The 13501-nt window shown below is 43.0% G+C and overlaps 1 protein-coding gene across 12 annotated transcripts in view; it reads right to left on the reverse strand.

Moving 5' to 3' along the window:
* The window catches only part of TIAM1 (TIAM Rac1 associated GEF 1), a 172192-nt gene that overhangs the window by 49969 nt on the left and 108722 nt on the right, over positions 1–13501 (reverse strand). For all 12 annotated transcript variants that reach the window (XM_048934118.1, XM_048934121.1, XM_048934120.1 and 9 more), the window contains 6 exons: positions 12673–12845; positions 8580–8804; positions 7000–7185; positions 4256–4402; positions 2296–2370; positions 1079–1249 (listed from right to left, as the gene is read on the reverse strand). In XM_048934118.1, the coding sequence (XP_048790075.1) occupies positions 1079–1249; positions 2296–2370; positions 4256–4402; positions 7000–7185; positions 8580–8804; positions 12673–12845 (977 nt within the window). The remainder of the gene's footprint in view (positions 1–1078; positions 1250–2295; positions 2371–4255; positions 4403–6999; positions 7186–8579; positions 8805–12672; positions 12846–13501) is intronic.

Consider the following 13501-nt stretch of genomic DNA (forward strand, 5'->3'; position numbering starts at 1 on the left):
CAGTGCACCTGGCAGAGGGATGAGCACACTGTATCATCATTCCAAACAAACGCCTTTCTCTCACCATTCTTTTCTTTGGAAGCACATACAACGTGTTCTGAAAGTCCCCAAAGTTAAGCTCCTGATAGCAATAAATGTTTTCTTTTGCTGCTGTTGTTGTACAAAAGAGGACTCATTTTTCAAAGCAGCACGTGACATGAGTTGGGTCTAGATTGCAGTCAGCTGGTTAGTGGAAAACATACATTATGCGGATGCCAGAACTGAAAGCTTGTATTTAATTTGTCAAAGCTTTTAACTTCTCTGCTGAGATGCAACTGTTTTTAATGCCCAAATGGCTCTGATATTTCATCTGGCAAAGAAATCCAGGTGGTTTTTCTGCAGATGAAAGCTTTCCTCTCCCTTCCCTCCCACCACCTACGTGAGGCAAGTTTGTCTCTGCAATGCAGGCAGCAAACACTGGTTCCTACTCCTGGCACTGCTGTTTGCTCTCCCACGCCAGTCAGAAGGGAGTAAGAGGCAGGGGGAAGGAAGGAGGAACAGCACCTGGAAACAGGGCAACCAGACATGTGAGAATGGGTGGGATCTTCCATCTGGCAATGGAGGGAACAGGTGATGGGAAAGCTTGGAGACTGGATGCAGAGAAAGGAAGCAGGCTGGAGAACAAGGGCAGGAGACAGAGAAGGATCCCGCACCCAACTTGGTCTCCAGTGGAGGGATAGCAGGTAGGTGGGCAGGTGAGAGGCATGAGAGGGTGTGAAGGCACGAGAGGGTGTGAAGGCACTTCAGAGACTCATGCACAGGGGCAAGAGTGTAAAAGGCAAAAATCAACCCACCTTCTCATGACAAGTTTAATTCCAGCTGTAAGAACTTTTCTTACAGTTTCGTTAGCATGATTTTCCTGCACAATTCAGTGTAATTCACATTTTTCATCTAACTTACAGCTGATCACTCAAACACAGTGCTGCCTGAGCACTGGCATAGGAAAAAAACACTACGAGGTTCATCTGAAAAGGCTGAAATGAAAGGGCTCATAGCTGCAGACATTTGCCCTGCTCCAGGGCACACTGGCAGCCTTTACCTTGCAAATCATCTCCAGCACATCTCGAGAGGTGTCCCCGGGGCGGATGACTGTCAGAGCGGGCTGGTTGTTCGGCAGGCAGAACCAAGACGGCGTAAAGTACTCATGAACCCAAATATCACAGTCAGGATTGTGCTGATGGACGCTGCTCAGTGCCACTTCTTTTTCCCTCTAAGCAGACAAAATCCATTATGACTAGAGGAGCCCAATAAGATCTTCTTCACAGTGTAAAAAACATTACATACTGTACAAAAAAAACCTCTTATAGTAAAGACATTTTACTCATAAACATAGGCTGAGGGCTTGCCTGGACTGGAAAACTTTGCCGTTCTACCTGAGCAATGTAAAGTGTGCCTCTCCAAGCCACCCACACAGCTAAACTGGTGCAATGTGTGTATCCTGGGATTTCAGCCTATGGCTATTGAGAATGCTAGGAATGCAACAAAAAAAATGAGAGTGATAAAAAAGAGTTCTAAAATTAAAACTTGAATGCACTTCATCTCCCAATCCAAAAATAAACCAATCCAAGGCCAATAAAACTGAAATGTTACATCCAGAAATGCCAAAGTAGCAAATCTTAGCACTTATTTTGAATTTCCTGTCTATTGTACATCCAAGTTAGACTATAAGCTATAAATCTCCATGAAGTGATGGGGCTGCAAAATTCCCATTTGCTTCAAGTGGGCTCACGCAGCTAAATACATATTCACCACATGAAGAATGTGCCCCTTAGCACTGTCTTAATGCTGCTTTATAGCTGGCTTTCTCTGGGGAAAAAGAAAGCAGTTGTAATTGTCTCTGCAAATGCAAAAGCTTGCAGAAGCACGTGAAAACAAAACAGAGAAACACTGTGCTTCATAGCTGCAGTAGCCCTAAATTATGAAAACCCCATATGGCCAACACCACAAGGAGCCATTTCCCAGACCCAGCAATGACTGCTCCTCCCTGCACTCCCTGCACCTCCCTGGTGTGCAGTGCTGATACCCTTCTGGGCCTGGCGCCTCCTCTGAGCTCATGATGCCATGCACTGCAAACAGTTTTGATGACAAGCAATCAGTTCAGACCGATTGTAGAGCAGCCACCAGCCTATGCTGTAGCATGCAGAGGCTGCTCTCTGTTCCTATCCCAGGGGCTTTGTGTCTCCTTGCATCCCAAAGCCAATGCTGCATTTAAGCTGTGAATGGGAAGGAGGCAGCTGGAGAGCTGGTGTTTTTTACCTTGCCGTCCGGGACTGTATCGTCAAAGATTCCTTCGAGAGATTTCTTTACCGAATCAACTCCTTCACCAAACACCTGAGGAGCAGAGCAACTCTGTTTTAAAACACAAGTGTACATCTGCTCCCTGTTCAGGACAAACTAGGGCCTGACAACATTGATCTGCTGCAAAAGTTGGCAATGAACAGTGTTATCTAATACTCAACATAGAAATCAAACTGAAAAATAAAAACATTCATCTCAAAAACACAGAAAATGAAAATATCCGCTTGTTAGAAAGGATGGGGAGCAGCGGACAAGCTGGTGACTGGACACCACGCTGAAAGATCAGATGTCAGCTCTGTTTAGTGATCTGTCACTAGCTTACACTGCAGAGCTAGACACCTTTTACCTCCTTTTGTGCTCAGTTGGGTGGCTGCATCGCACTGTACTAGACAGGCACCAGACAAAACACACCTGCAAAAAACAGTCTGCCCTGTGCACAGCTCTTACCTGACAACTGTGGAGGGGAAAAACAAGGTTGTTACTGCAACTGAAACTTAAGCTTAAAACTGGAAATCTAAAGTTTTATAGCTCTGCATCACCACAGGTTTATGATTGAGTTGCTGGGTTTGACTGTTAAGTATACTGCGTCTAAAATGAAGCAGGACCAATCACTCCACTTCAAGAATTTAGAGCTCAATGCTTCGACTCTGCAAATAGCTGCATGCTGCTACATATGAGCAGGGGAAATACATTCAGACATTACATTTGGAGTTTCCCACGCTTTCTCAAAACTTCATTTCTTGACTTTCTCCAGCGCGACTTTTCTTTAACTTGGAACAAAATCCCTCTCCATGCCTGGGAGTAATGGAGGAGTTATGGGAGTGAGGATGGGGATGGGGAGGAAGCATGAAGAATGCATTTATCCCCATCAAAAGAAAAAGAAGGCTGAGCTCAGGAAAAACACAGCACTGAGGAGATAGCACAGGCAGGATCGTAGCTAAGGATAAGAGACTGTGCTTGATGTGGGGAAAACAAGTACAAAGTAACATGGATGCCTCAGCACCAGCGTGAAGAATTGAGAATGTACTCACAGAGCATCTGGTGCTTCTCAGCAAAACCCAGAGCTCTTGCTCAGGCACTGCATACTAGGTGAACATCTAATGTCTTACTAAAAAGAAAGCTAAGTAATTTTCCAGCATTAATCCCCTGCTCAACAAAACAAACGCCCACTGCTGCGTTGAAAGAAGGAAGAAGTAATCACAGTGCATGGAACAGAATGTGTTCCAAGCCTTTCCCCCACCTCCGAAAGTGAAAGAAAGAGGAGAAAAGCCTTCATTTCCTGCAATTAGATGAGGTATGGCTCTCAAAAATTGAAAGCTGTAACTAGAGATGTTTGGAAAGAACAACAGGGAAGTACCTTCCTACCACATTTTCTAGAAACATCTGAGGAGTGAAAGGTTTCAGCTTTTGCTTTTTAAAAATTCAAAGTGACTGACTCTCCTAAATACAAATCTTGTTACTTCAGAAAGTTCTCCCCAAACTTAGCCACATTTAAAATATTTTACAAACCCATACTTTTAATTTAAGGAAATTAAAGTTTCCATATTTTTTCCTTTTTTAAATTTTGTTACCAAAACTGTCTTTCTTTTATATTGTTGCCTCACTGTTGAGTTTTGGGGAACTATCTCTAGCAAAAAGCAGAAGCAGCAAAAATGCAGCAGGAGTAATGTAACCTAATCCGCAAAGAAGGGTATGAACTCCAAATTGCACTTCAGGATGCTGAGGTACACTTATCTGTAATTAGTCACTGATTTTTGAAGAGGATATGGAATGTGACGGCTACATACCGTGAAAAATTAAGCAGACAAGTTTTAGGTTGGATGTGTAAGTGCTTGGTGTGACTTTTTGCACGAGCTACATTCTGCATGATAACAGGTCAGCTTGAAACCGCTTGTGTCACAAACTCCCACACGCTTACCTGATTAATGCTTGGCCTCCCTTGTTTTTTCTTCGAGGTAGTATCCAGCCCCCAGAGAGAAGAAAACCTGCTTCTCCGTTTGCTGGCAGATCTGGACATGGCTTGAGTCCTTCTCCTCACACCGGACTCCCCTGTGCGAGCCGCCACCTGTCAGTGCCACATGGTTTCACAATCAAAGGTTGCAGCATCCCACCGCACCGCTGCTTACATAATCTAACAGTGAAATATCCTTACAAAAGAGGCAAAGGCTGTAATAACAATGCGTGCTCACAACAGGGACAATCCTGCTGCTGCCAGGCTACCTCCTTCTCACTGCAATTTAACTCATTTCTTCCAGTGTCAAGAATTAAAAATTATTACGGACGGCATCACATGTTTTTTTGCATTCAAGCTGAGGGGTTTTAAAGCAGCTTTTTCAACCCAGAGCAAAACCTCAACATCAATGAAAGTGTTTTGGGTTCGTTCTTTTTTTTTTTTTCCATTTTATTTTCTAAGGAGATTTCAAAGCTGAACACACAAAGCCTTCAGAGGGCAGTGAGACACTGGCACAGCTGCCTAGAGAAGCTGTGGTGCCCCATCCCTGAAGGTGCCCAAGGCCAGGTTGGATGGGGCCCTGGGCAGATGAGCTGGTGGGGAGCTGCCTCACTGGGGGGTTGGAGCCTCATGATCTCTAAGATCCCCTCCAACCCAAACCATTCTGAGATTCCATGATTCTATGAAAGCCTGACATTTCAAAAACTTGACTGCTGCTTACAAAAAGTTTGGTCTTTTTCTTTGCTCCTTCCTGTGCAAGCACTCTAGGCATCCTGAACCGATTCATAACTTTCACAAGGCCAGACAAAGGCTTGCAAATAGGTCACGGTGTTTAAAACCTACACTTCCTTAAAGATACACAACATCTGAAGGTGTGAGCAAAGCACAAGAAAAAAAGTGAATTGAAGTGATCCTTTCAATTAGAGCAGTGTTAACTGCTCAGATATTTGAAAAACGGACCGAAGCAACTCCTTCAGAAGGGAAAGCTATTTGCTTTCACTGAGACCAAATATTTGGGGAGCATTATCCAAATAAGGAAACTCTGGTGGAAATTACTGCAAGCTTAGTCAGAGGCGCTGTGCTTAGGCCAAAGTTTAAGCAGATTTCCCATCCAGAGGTGGAATCAGGACAGCTAGCTCCTCTCTTGTGAAAAAGGGAGTGGTAGAAGATGGCAGGTACAAACGGTAGCAAAAGGCAAAGCTAGACAGACAGACAGACCTACCCTGCAGTCTTGGCCAGGCGCTTCCTGGAATGCCTTTGTACTCTATTCCCACACCCAAAACTCACAAAATATGACAACCCTAGCTGGAACAGCCAAACCTTTGAGTGATCCCTCAAGCTAAGGAGCTGAGAAACTGGTTGTTTGGGTGCATCAGATACAAAAACCTATATAAAGATGGGAATAACAGAAAGCTGGCTTGTGTACCCAGGGAACCATCACTGTGTGAGTAATGGTGATTCTTGTTCAGGAACATTGAGAAATCAAGGAAAAGGAGAACTTGAAATAACAGCTTCTTCCACAGCTTGGCCTTTCTTAGCTGTGATACATCCCTTAGCTGTACGTGGGACACTGTGCAGAAAGGCTTAGCCCATCCTCTGGCTAACACAGTGAGGAACATCAAGTGAGCCAGGGATGCGGTGCAATCACCACGCAGTATGCAGCTGGAGCCTGAGACTCACTGCACCATATCCATGAGGGCACAGAGGGACATGTGAGTCTGCTTAAAGTAAAAGCAAGCACGTGTCTTCTCCAACACAACATATTCAAAACATTTTTTTTTCACTTGGCTCTCAAGAGACACCAGCATGAAGAAGCAGATTGTTTTTCAGGCTAACAGTGCTTCGCTAGATGCAAAAAAATAAGCACAAATGTAAATTACAGCCCACCACTTAAAAAAAAAATACATAAATCCACCAGCAATTAACAAGATGATGACGCTAATCTTTTCATGTATAAAAGAATAAAACGCCCCTTACTGAATTATAGCTCTGGTTTCAATTGAAGGGTATAGCTGACATCTACAAGACAACAGTGGAGTTCAGCTATTTCTCTGAAGCTCCAGGAGCCCAAGACAAAACTACGGGATTATGATTGAAATTCATTAAAAACCCCACCATTTTACAATGCATTTCCCTGTATTTTTAAAAGCTGTGTTGTTACATTATTTATATTTAAACAACCATTTTAAATACGTCACACCATAAAGAGCAGAGAAGAACATTTCCCCTTCATGTGGAGCATGAGGTGTTGATCACTAGAGACAGGATATTAGACTAATTGGTCAGTAGCTTCATCCATATGGTAGAAAGTAAGCCATGCCCAAGACAGTCTAAGCCAACACGTGCTGAGAGCCTCAGAAAGACTCTCATTGATCTCACAGGGTTTTTGGATCAAGCCCATGAACACAGACATCAGAGATGAGCCTGCTCTTTGTGATAGGAAGTCCTGTTTCTAGAAAGCATGTTCAGTGTGCAAAGCTGGAAATTAAACATGGTTCTTCCGCTTTCATAACATCATGGCTCGCAAGCATCTGCTTGTTAGTTTACATCCAGGACACACACATCTTTCAGGAAACAGAATAGTCTGCATGCTAAAGTAAGGGCTCACCCCACAGATACAGACTGCACTTTCTCAACGTGATTTTTGTAATGGGCACGTGAAGAGATTTTCAGGTTGGCAAAGATGACCCCTGGCTTCTGCCCAAACTTACCAGTGCGTGGAACGAAGAGACTGAAAAGATTCCAAGGCGGCCCATTGCAACTTTAGTTGGACGGCTGGCAAAAGCAAGCAATCTTTTAGGGTTTGGGAGCTCCCCTCCTTGGAGACTAGCCAAGTAACAGCGGTACCGAAATAGATCCATCTGGAACTGTTCAAGATTTTGTTCCCAAACAAAAATCTGTACACAGAAAAGATCAAATGAAATGAAGAAGTTTGAAAAATGTCCACTGTTCCCAGCAAAATATATTTTTCACCAATGCTGATCTCATTTTCAAAGAAAAGAAACCTCGATTCATTTCTTCCCTACGCTCTTAAGCCCAAAAAGGATAAAAAACCCACAATTTTTAAAAACTTTTCATTAGATGTAAAACATCTTTTCAGTGTTCAAGGCAGAAGCTTTCTCCTGGGACAACCTCCCCTTTGATACAATGCTAATTAATAGCATTTACATTCCATTTTTAATTTTCTTTGTATTCCAGGATTCTTTACTGAGTATTCCCTTAAGAGGCTTCTTTCATGCATCAAGGGCATCTAAGAAACAAGAAGACCAAAAACCACCCAAGTTTCACAAACAGAGTACCCCAAAACAGCTGCAGCAGCACTGCTGTAAGCACAAATGGAGCTCGCTGTATTTGAAAAAAATGCAGTGCACTGGGAATAATTAATCTTATCAGTGGAAGAGCACTGTAATCAGCCTATGTGAGGAATTAAATAATTCAAATTGCTGATAGGAAACGGTTTCAAAGTGTTTAGAAAAACTCCTTTACGTCAAAGGAGAGACTGCTTTGCCCTCTTACTGTCACTGACAGCCTTTGAATGGAGCCCTTTCAACAGCAGCAAGCATCTCCTCTCTCAGCTCTTCTCGTAAGTTTCTAAGGGTACAAAATCCCTTCAGTTTAGCACATTATGGCCCCAGCCACTCCCTACAGTTTGCATCACAGGCACATTTGGCAGCCGTGGCAAAAGAGCTACAAACTAATGAAGCAGGCACCATATGTTAGTTTCCTAAAATAAGGTGCTGCTGCAACAGTAGGAGAGACTTCTGCTCTAGGCTCTCTGCTTCTCAAATGCAACTGTATTGTCCACTTGAAGTCAGAAAGACTTGTGGGGGCTTCAGCCATGAGATCAGGGCAGATCCTTCTAACTAGAAGAAATCAGAGATGGCTTCTTCATCCCATCTACTGGTTCAAGAATCAGCCTCTTCTATGCTGAAGACAACTGTGGCAGCAGGATTTGTTGGTCTACAGTCAGCTCTCACTACAACATCCTGCTGCCTCTTGCCCACAGTATTCTGGTAGCCTCTTTGCTCCCCTAAAGCTCTCACTAATGCAGGCAGCAAAATCCTTTGCATGAAGATTGAGAGAACCTGTGCTGTAGCTTAGAGCGTGTTGGGTGGATAAATTGTGCAACTTGGGCTGCTGGCAGTACTCTGCCAACACACATCCTATCTACTCAGGGGAGCTCTGCCAGCACACACATGCAGCAGAGTGGGGACAGATAGAGGTACCACTAAGGCGAAGAAGGCCTTAAACATTTGTCAGGGGCCCATTTCACATAAGCAGGCAAGATTACTTGATCCAGTATGGTCTTCTTCTTCTTGGAGTCCGTTACTGAGGACAGCTGCATTTCACCCATTTTCTTCATCTTCTCATCCATATCGATCTTCTGCTCCAGCTTTTTTATCTCTGTTTTCAGGAGTTTGACAGTGTCCTCTTTGTGATGCTGCCTTGCAACTGCAGTTGCACAAGCTGAATGGATTGCAGTGATCCAGTTCTCGAGTTCGGTCTGGCTAGAGGTCTGAAGAGAGGGAAAGAGGAAAAAAGAAGTCAAGATCCTCTTTAAAATTGATTGGAGATTAACAACACAATTCCAAGGAGTTTTGTTTCCCTTTGATCGTGAGAATCAAAGCCTTAAATCCACTTATGAGAGAAGTAATAAAAAAGTCATACTTAATCAGGCCATTTTTAGCACAGCACTAGGCATTCAGCACCTAAAATTACACATATATCTATGTTTTGCAGCTGTACAGTGTTTCCCAGCAAGTTTTTAGGAATTCAATACAATGTTTCCAGAATTTGTAGCTCATCATTTAATAACATTTTCTATACTCTCAGTTCCCCAAGGCAAATAATGCAGCAGCCTCTGTGCTCTTTGCAGCATGGAAAGCTTTTTTGGCACGCAACAGTTAATAATAAATTAATGACATAAAACCTGTCCATGATATCTATTACTAGCTATATTATGATGCAGACGAAGCTTTCTGCTTCTGGAGATCCCAAAGCTCTCTGAAGATTACCCTATTACTATTTAAGGCAAGATCATCCTAAGTTTTACGGCCCCAGCACTGTCACTTCCCAAGCTTGTGTAGGACAGTTTGGGAAAAAGGGGAAGCCTTAGGCTGGGCAGTGGACATCAGTATGTTTTCCTGGAGGAGGGCATTTCTGATTAGAGGCTTTTGACACAGAAAAAAAAAATACTTCAAAGCATTCCTTTTCAAGACTTTCAAAATAAAACATAAATCTTCTCGGTCTTCTGACAAAACCTCACTCCCTTTTACAGTACATTGTAAAACAAAATTTACAGTCAAGTCAGGGTTGCAGCGGACTTGCTCTGAGTGCCAGCCTTTCGCAGTAATCACACTGGTATTTGGCTCATGGTTGAAAAGGTAGCAAAGTGCCAAACCACCTTGTTCTCATTAAATTTTCTGATGATACCTGCTTTATAAATAGACAGCACAGTGTGACTTCTCCAGTTGCCAGCAAAGATGAAGAAGGTCATCCTACTGCTCTACTTGCAGTCACAAGTAACAGCTAAGGCTGCAGCTTCCCAAAGCCATGGAAAGATTCCCATAGAAGCACAACTCTCAGAAATCACTCAGGTACAGACCAGACTTCAGGTCAGTGCTCCCAAAACTTTTGTGGGACTGAAACAGGTGAAACACGCATGTCCCACAATGACATTACCTTCATTAACTCAGGTTAGGAATACTAAGAAAAGACAGGGTGTACACCAAAAAAGATTGCTCTTCGACTACTTTTTCATGTCTTCAGTAGGCACTGTACAAAGCAGATTGCTAAAATTGGGCAGGTTCCCTGCCCAGGTAGTACTACTAACAGGCCCTCATTCATAGATGCAGGCTTACAATGTCTGACTGCTACTGCAGAAGGCATGTTGAGAAATCCTCATGTCTGAGGAGTTTCTGCTGCAAGGTGAGAAACTGCAGAACAGGATTCACTTTGCTTTCATCAGGTGGTGAAACCTACCACCTCCAACAGGAGAGGGTACCACTGGACTTGTAATGAGATATTATGTTTTGTTGATTTCTATAAAAGTATAATAGCAAGAGGTCATCTTTTTATTTTATTCAGTTGTAAAACATTATCTGCATACTTTTAGTTTCAGGTTTCATCTGGGCTTCTGGGGAAGAGTTAAACAAGAAAAGGAATGTGGAAAGGATTTTAAGAGTTCAAGATCCTTCTGGTAGAGAAGTAGCCATGGGGAGTCACTCTGCTTCTCAGTGGAAAGGACCACATAAACAAGCTGCAAACATCTGATAAATATGTAAGTGGTGTCACAAGTTGCACTGAGCTCCTGGAAAATACATGTGACATCTACAAGTAATGGATTTGTGTAGGCATGATAAGAACTGACTGAGCAAGGAATTATAGTGTAGGAGGTACGTGATGTCTCTAGGTGCAATGCAGTGGGAAGGCTTGTTACAAGATGTCCAATATCTGTACGCATCACAAAGTAACCCTATTTTTTTCTCCCTAAGTATACAGTCTCCATAGGACTGAAAATAATCTTACTTAAGTCCGTGGTGTCTTCTCTACAAAATCACTACTACAGCAGTGTATCATGTGGGGATATGTATGTATGACATTAGTAGTTAAGTAATGCTTAACTTGAACAGCCATATGCATACTTGGGCTGCTCTGAACACAGAAGAGCAAGCCCTACAGCACAGTCACTAGCACTTTGTTTCCACCACTGTGGCTGATCTACCCAAATCCATCCCCTCTTTCTCTTCTGCTTCTGCTTCATTAGAGTTGCATGAGTTCTCTGACAGAGGAGACATGTCACATAAAAATTTCTACTGCCACAAGGCAATAGAAATTATTCCTTTTCATTTGAAAAGGTTCACTTTTGCTATTTACTACAAAGTTACAAGAAAATCTACCCATGACATAATGACACAGGGTTTTTAATGAATAGCACCCTATGAAATGTGCTGCATGTGACCTTTTCACTATTTTACATCTACTGGCATTAATTTTATGAGAATTAAGGTTTTCCCTTAGAAAACTGGAAGGAAAATAATTTGTATTAGTGGACCAGGAGGAGGTGGTGCTTGATGGTCTTTCAAATACATGCTGAGACCACAAGCACCACGCTTTCCTCCCAGATGAAGCTCTCCAGGTGGCAAAATACATTTACCCTCTCCAAGAAAGGCATGAAATTGAAGAGGGACAGTGTAGTATTCCATTGTGAGGGGAAGAAAAAAACCAAACTGAGGCAGCAGAGAAGAAAAAATCTGCTGTTTTAAGTATGCAATCAGATAGTCTCTTCAAGACGTAAGCCACCACCACTTTTGAGTCAGCAAAGTTGTTTTATTTTGTACTAGTTTGAGAACCTGGTCATTTGTTTAGGACAGCAAAAAGGACCTACAGTATAAGCATAAAGATGTGTTCGGGGGGGGGGGGCAGAGGGGGAAGGTTATGACCAGTAATTTCTGGTTTAAGAAAGCAAGAAATTCTGAATATACTGTCACTGAAAAGGGAAATGAAACATAAATAAGCAATTCCCTCAGTTAAGAGAACTGAACCCAAATCAGAGAAAATGGCACCACCTCAATGTAGGTTGGTACTTAGAAATAAGGGGATCACACCTTGACTAGTGATCAACTGTGATAAAAAAACTGGAATGCCTCCCTAAAAAATCACTCAAGGAAGCAGTAGTTATCAAAAAGATTAAATATGCTTTAGTGAAATACATCAATTAATGTTTGATCTTCAATATAAGCTCTGGATATATATACTCTGCAATGTTCAGACGTTTCTATTTTCTAATTTAGAAAATATAAATAATAATTCTAAATAATAATTTAGTGTACTGTCAAACAGCAGCACAATTTTGACTGATGCCTGAATTCTGCACAGCCATCAGAAATGAAAAACGCATCATGAGTTCCAAAGACTTGGTCATGTAAATCAGTCTAGCTATTCCACAAGCTCCTATCCTGGATATACACCTCTTTCAAGTCACAGAGAAATGTCACAGTTGAGGGATCACTGTGTCCCCTATCTAGTAATTGTACTCATCTGTAGGTACACCATAACTGCACTACAAAGCAATGCAAAATTTGTAGTTTTAACTGAGATGTCAAAATTTTTCTTAATTATTACTTTGCACCAACCATCTAGACAAAGAGGATCCTGCCAGGCAATAAAAACAGATCTGACAGAGATTCACATATGGTGTTGGGTCTCTTGAGTGGCCTTTACAAAATATATCGTGTCCTTCCTCTTGCACTGCCAGAGGAAAATCTCAAACCTACTGGAGTCAGCAAGATTTCTTCATTGATTTGAACCAGCGCTAAGATTCCCTCCTTTGTCAGTGGAACAGAAAAGAGAACAAATCTGTAAAACCTTCAGTCCAAACCAACCTGAAAGAGGAAAGCGTCCCCAAGAGAATTGCTGAGACAGAAAACAAAGTCCTTCTTGGGGTGTTCAGGCACCGCTTGCACTATGCTGTTTTCCACCCAGACGGCGTGCTTTGGGATGCTGTTGTGGTCAATGCCAGATCGGCCATCAGTCTCATAAAAAAACAACGTGCATCCTAAAAGAGAGAATCAGATATTAGCAAGCAACACACTTAAATGCAACAGCCATTCTGCACCTATTCAGAGCTAAAACTTGGGACTGTAAATCATCCATCAAGCTGTCACAGGGGTGAGAGAGGATTTGCCAGGGCTTGTTCAGGTTTTCAGCCCTGTGGCAGACAGTGCTAGCAGCAGCCCAGCCAGCTCTACACACCTCCAGCCGTGCAGTACACCCAGCTGTATCCCAGCAGAGCCATTTTGTTCACCCTGCGACTGCTTAAACAGCTGCATATATGAGCAGGGAAGGTCACAGGCGGTAAAACACAGCCCTGGATGAGACCTGTCATTATGAATCCCTGTGGGGGAGTCCTCCACAGCCACCCAATCCCGCCAAGGGAGCCCAAAGGAAGATGCAGGCCTGGGAGCACAGCCCCTCCAGCAGTGGCAGCCAGCTGCAAGCTGGCCCTGACAGCCCTGCTGAGCAACCAAGAGCCCGGGGCACACCTCGGCCTCAGCCTCCTGCAGCTGATAACTACTGCAGTCCCTCCAAGGCAAAGATTGGGCCGCTTAATTACTGCATGCAGATGAATAACTGGAAGGAGAAACAGACTGGAATGAACTGTGCTTGCTGAAGTCACACACACACAAAAAACCCATATTCCACTGTAACATT

The sequence above is a fragment of the Lagopus muta genome, chromosome 1 (genome assembly GCF_023343835.1).
Source record: "Lagopus muta isolate bLagMut1 chromosome 1, bLagMut1 primary, whole genome shotgun sequence".
Classification (NCBI taxonomy): domain Eukaryota; kingdom Metazoa; phylum Chordata; class Aves; order Galliformes; family Phasianidae; genus Lagopus; species Lagopus muta.